Source organism: Formica exsecta, unplaced genomic scaffold, assembly GCF_003651465.1.
Source record: "Formica exsecta isolate Colony F162 unplaced genomic scaffold, ASM365146v1 scaffold314, whole genome shotgun sequence".
NCBI lineage: Eukaryota > Metazoa > Arthropoda > Insecta > Hymenoptera > Formicidae > Formica > Formica exsecta.
In genome coordinates this window covers 1,634,887-1,640,106 of record NW_021850397.1, presented here as the reverse complement: position 1 = coordinate 1,640,106, position 5,220 = coordinate 1,634,887, and the positions used below count along the sequence as shown (strand labels likewise).

At 38.9% G+C, this 5,220-nt stretch overlaps 2 protein-coding genes across 4 annotated transcripts in view; one reads left to right on the top strand and one right to left on the bottom strand.

Moving 5' to 3' along the window:
* The window catches only part of LOC115237960 (zinc finger and BTB domain-containing protein 20), a 110,906-nt gene extending 110,185 nt beyond the window's left edge, over positions 1–721 (bottom strand). Inside the window, exon 1 of one of the 2 annotated variants that reach the window (XM_029811376.1) lies at positions 663–721. The gene's annotated coding sequence lies outside the window, so the exon portion shown is untranslated. Of the gene's footprint in view, positions 1–271; positions 401–662 lie in introns of those variants that run through there. The other variant, XM_029811375.1, reaches the window with a different exon arrangement.
* Positions 29–4,330, top strand: LOC115237959 (conserved oligomeric Golgi complex subunit 7). Of its 2 annotated transcripts, none has more exons than XM_029811370.1 (11): positions 29–442; positions 682–771; positions 1,392–1,577; positions 1,663–1,794; positions 1,861–2,044; positions 2,126–2,319; positions 2,401–2,892; positions 2,992–3,112; positions 3,176–3,349; positions 3,432–3,890; positions 3,979–4,330. In XM_029811370.1, exons 1-11 carry the CDS (start codon positions 404–406, stop codon positions 4,149–4,151), a joined length of 2,244 nt encoding a protein of 747 aa, XP_029667230.1. In that variant the 5' UTR covers positions 29–403; the 3' UTR covers positions 4,152–4,330. The 2 variants fall into 2 exon arrangements, with proteins under 2 accessions (XP_029667230.1, XP_029667231.1); XM_029811371.1 differs by having other exon boundaries at positions 29–406; positions 3,979–4,151.
* The last annotated feature ends 890 nt before the right edge of the window (positions 4,331–5,220 follow it).

Below are 5,220 nucleotides of genomic sequence, written 5' to 3'. Positions count from 1 at the left end.
TCCCTCTCTCGAACGACGCGGCGCACACGCACGCACGCACGCACGCACGCACGTATTAACGGCGGATACTGCGGGACCGACGGTCATCTGACGCGAAAGGACGACCGCAACGGCGAACGACTCTTTGGTGCTTGGTGTCGCGCGCCACTCGATGCGATTTCAAGGCAACGACAACGACGACGGCAGTGACGGGTGACGGGTGACGGGTGGCGGCGGCCGACGACCGACGACGATAACGACGCGAGCGACCGAACGGGAAGTAAAGACTGACCTTGGCGCGGTGCGGGTGTCCGGTGTGTTCCAGGATCGTCTCGTCGAAATCCGTACAACGTCCGACGGCGGCGAGGTACCAACGACGGAATACTGGCCGGGATCCGGGATATAACGCCACTCTCTCTCTGCCATGGTAAGCGAGCGCGACGGCGGAGCGGCGTTGATGCAGGTGCTATTTTTTTTTCCTTTTCGTCTTTGCGCTCTCTCTCCCGACTCGCTCGCTCGCTGTGACGTACGAGCTTATGGTCGCGATCGATACATTTCGCGCGGAGGCGCGGAATATGATGCTAGGAATACCGAAACACGATTTGCGAATATCGGGGAAACATCGTGGAGCGAGAGAGACCAAGACGACACAGGTGACAGGCGTATGAGAGAGCGTTTCTAACCTCAAAACTACTGTTTCAGGACGTCTCCGCGTTCTCCGAGGACATCTTTGACGTGAAAGAATGGATCAACCGGACCTTCAAGTCCGCCGAGGCGCAGGAGAACAAGGACGTAAGTCGCGGGCCATCATACTCCCTCGGTTCTCGTCCTCGCGACGCGCCTTTTCGGAATCGAGTCGCACCTGTCATTGCGATGCCCGTCGGCCGCCAAACTGGCGACTTTCACCGCGCGCGGCAGCGGTCAATGACTCTGTAGTGTGGCCGGGCTTTTACAAAACAATTCCATTTTACATTGGCTTTTAAACTAAAGGGGAATGGTTGGCGGCCAGAGAATATTTTTGGAGCTCGCGCGTTCTCATGCTGAACATTATACCGAAACATTACCGTCGGACAAGACAACATTCTGCTAATCTCGCGTCATATATTTTTTTTTTGGACATATTTTAAATAAATTATTATTCAAATATGATTTCTCTTTGCACACAATTGTTGTTTCTATCACTATAAAAATTTTAATGTCATATATATATGTGTGTGTAAATAATAGTAATTCATATTAATAAAATTAAATGAGAAAGAGAAACCATCACAATCAGTCACACAGTTGATGTAAATAGTAGTTGAAAATTCATCAATCTTATTTTATTATTGTTTAATTATTTATTAATTCTGTTATGTGTAAGAGATACAAGTCTGTTGAAGATTTTTGCTATGATTGATCTTATTTTGCAGGCTTTTGTTTCATCATTAGTGATGAAGTTGCAATTATATGTACAACAAGTTAATGGTGCCTTAGAGGAAACCAGTCAATCAGTTCTCTCTAGCTTACCAAGAATTTTGAGAGACACTCAACTCTTGCAGCAGGAAACATTAGCGCTACGAGAGAAAATGGTTGCTGTCAAACAAGAAATTGCCAAGGTACATTTAATTTATTTAAGACCAAATCATTTATATTTTTATGTATCATAACAAATATATGATAAAAAAATATTGAAAAATACAGGTTGAGAAAGATACAGCCTCTTCTATGGCAATGCTAGAGAAGATTGACAGGATAAAATCAGAACTGCAAACTGCTAAACAAGGATTACACGAGGCCGACAATTGGACAGTATTAGCAAATGATATGGAAGAGGTATATGAGAATTTTAATATATATGTATAAAATTTTAATTATATAATTTCCTTTTTGTTGAAATAGGTCTTTGAATCTGGTGATATAGAAGCTATATCTAATAAATTGTTCAGCATGCAAAAATCTTTAGCTATGCTCGCGAATGTTGTCGATTACGAAGATAAAAAGCTGCAGTTGGAAGGCTTGAAAAATCGTCTCGAGGCGATAGCCAGTCCACGATTAGTACAAGCCTTTACCGCTGCCAATTTAGGTAAAACTTTATAAATTCTAGATGTTAAACCATCTATTGCTTCGCAAGATATATACAACTGATCTATCATATTGTGTTTAGAGCAATCAAAAACTTACATGGACATTTTTAGCAAAATGGAACGTTTGCCTCAGCTTCTCAAATACTATCACAACTGTTTAAAGGTCTCTTTAGGGCAAGAATGGAGACGCACTATTGAGTTAGCACAAGACGAGAATGTTGCATATTGGCTGCATACATACTATGATAAGTTATTATCTTCTTGGCATGAACAGGTATATATACAAAATCTTTTTGTGATTGAAATATTATTATTGCTGCTTTGCAAATGTTTCTTAAATCTGTTTGTATTAAAGGTTAAATGGTGCCATCAAGTATTTCCCAATACTTCGATAGATATTCTCATCGAGGTTTATGCTGATCTTTTGAAGAGTCTCGATCCCGGTATTCCAGAATGTATAGAAGCGGTTCTGAAACAACATTCTAACGCGGTGCAATTGTCCATACTACTTGAATTGAAACAAATGACGAGGCATTTTGCTGTAAATCTGAATGGCGCTATTGAAACATCGTTTCATGGAAAATTGCAAAACGAAAAGTTACTGTCGCTAGCGCAGGCTATATATGCGCCTTACGTTCCTTACGTCGCAAAGTATAAGGTGTTTGAAACCGCGCAACTGGAACAACAGCTCCAATTCTTGGATCGTTCGCACGACGACTTAAGTGACATTATTAATTCCCTTTCTCTTAGCATTTCGAGGATTATGGGCTATGCCAGTGAAGCCAATAAGCGCTGCAAGCTCTTTACAGAAGGTTGTGGATATCCAGGTTTATTGCAATCATTAAACGTATGTGCATATTAAAGATTTTGGTGCATATAAACGCCATTATTGTAAATTGTCTTTTACGTTGACGAGATTTTGTTATCTCTCTTTCTCTTCTTGTAGGTTTATTTTATCAAATACCTCGAGAAATATCAGCAAGGCCTAAGACAACTCGAGCGGAAGAAGGTGAAACATGAAGACTGGAGCTTATTCCAAATGTGTCTTACTTTGATGCAAACTATAGGTGATTATCATTAATCAATATCTCGTGTGATATTATAAGACAGTTATTTAAATCTCGTTGCAGGCGATCTATTGCAACAAGTACAACAATTCGAAAAGTCGCTCGTGATCGACATCACAGAAGCTAACAACAAATTACAGAGTACAAACGATAGCGTTTTCTGTCAGTATAAAAAATTACTTTTAACTTCAGCCGGATGTGCCGATCTAGAAAATCTTGTTACATCTTTCCAAAGAGGTGTGCGAATGTCGCGTAGCGCAATAGTATTCATATATAGGATAAAACACACAAATACGAATAATCAAATTTTGTTTTGCAGAGGACAAGACAATTCTCGATTCGATTATAAAATCTATTCAGAAACTCTGCTCTGATTTACATCACACGACGTACGAAGTCATCTTTGCTCCAATATTCTCTCAACTGTTGTTAGTGCAAAAAGCACCGGCCTGGTCGTTGGATGCCAACAAAATATCCAATCTAAGTTCAGATCTGCCCGATTACAGTTTCGCACCTCAAGAATATATTACGCAGGTCGGACAATATTTAATGACGTTACCGCAGCACTTGGAACCGTTTTTGTTAAGAGACAATCCGAGTCTAACGCAAGCGTTGAAGGCAGCCGATCCGCAGTACGCTCAAGGATCGACCGAATCTGGTTTTACCGGTATACTTTTGGACATCGTCGCCCGGGGAACATGTCAAATGTTCCAAGATCAAACCTTGGGCATTTGTCAATTGAATTCTGTTGCTTGCAAACAACTCGCAACTGATATCGGTAATCTTTCATTGTACTTTTAATTTTACAATTTTGAAGGAGATTTAAAAAGAAGAATAAGTAACGACTAAATTATATATGTTGTTAGACTATCTCGGCAACGTATTGGAGGAGCTCGGTTTGTGCTTATCGGAGAATCTTCAACACATGTCCTTATTGCTAAGGTTAGCTCCGGAGGATTATCAGAATGGTAGCTCTGGATGCAATGCCCGTGTCGTGGCCGCAGTCAGACAAATGCGTAACATTACGTCTTCTGGCTGACATAGTTTGTATCTCCAACGAGATATAACGTCGCAATGTGAGAATCTGTTCTCACATTGCGTAATGTATTTCCAGCAAAGTGATTTCGTATACGGCTTTGATGCAATTATTTGCAGTTATATTATGATGTAAAAAGTAAGATCACATGTATAGTATTTTAATATACACGAATATAATTATGTTTCGTTTCTTCACTTGATATACCTTTACATTTAACATAAGATCGAAAAAAAGCGCGTATCGATTTGTTTTATGGACAGAAAGAGAGAACTCGTCGTTTCTGAAAACTTATTAGGTCAAAATAAATTTTTAAATAACGCGTATAAATAAGATGCATTTTTAATTAGGACAAGTGCGGGTACTCACCAAATATCGTACTTTAATGTCATTTATTTTCTACGCTATGTGTCTGAATTGAAATAACCGTCAATCGATCTCTCACTCAGCATTTTCGATAATTTTCCAAGAATCCTAGACGCGCAGAGAGTCACTTTGTTTTAGACATATCCTCAATTCTGCTTTTTCTTATACTGTCGAGATATATATACATAACTATTATAAAACAAATTACAAAGATCGCAGCACCATAATAGAGCTCAGGGCACACAATTTATGCGCCGGAGACATAAATACTTAGAAAGAACAAGAGATATATGTATATATCTATAAGATCTAGGAAACTGACCTTTTTTTTTTTTAATATCGGTAAAGATTCATAATTGAGCATTTTCTCTTATTCTTTCATACTCGCTTTCTTATCACATATGCTCGCATATATAAAGTTCGAGACGAATATGTATTAATGTTTCTCAATGAGTCGTGTTAAAGATGCAGACAAAATGCAGCAAATGCATATAATGTATTTCAATTTCGAGCAAATATGCATAAAAATATCTATTCTGTGTATAGATTTGCATTATATAATGATATATTATTTTACATTTTTTCATAGATTGCATTTACATGATTTATTTATACTCCACGAAACGAGTTAAGAGCATTTGCTACATTTTTCTTTTTCGATTAATTGTTTGCGAATCTCGCGTACAACACATATATATATATATAT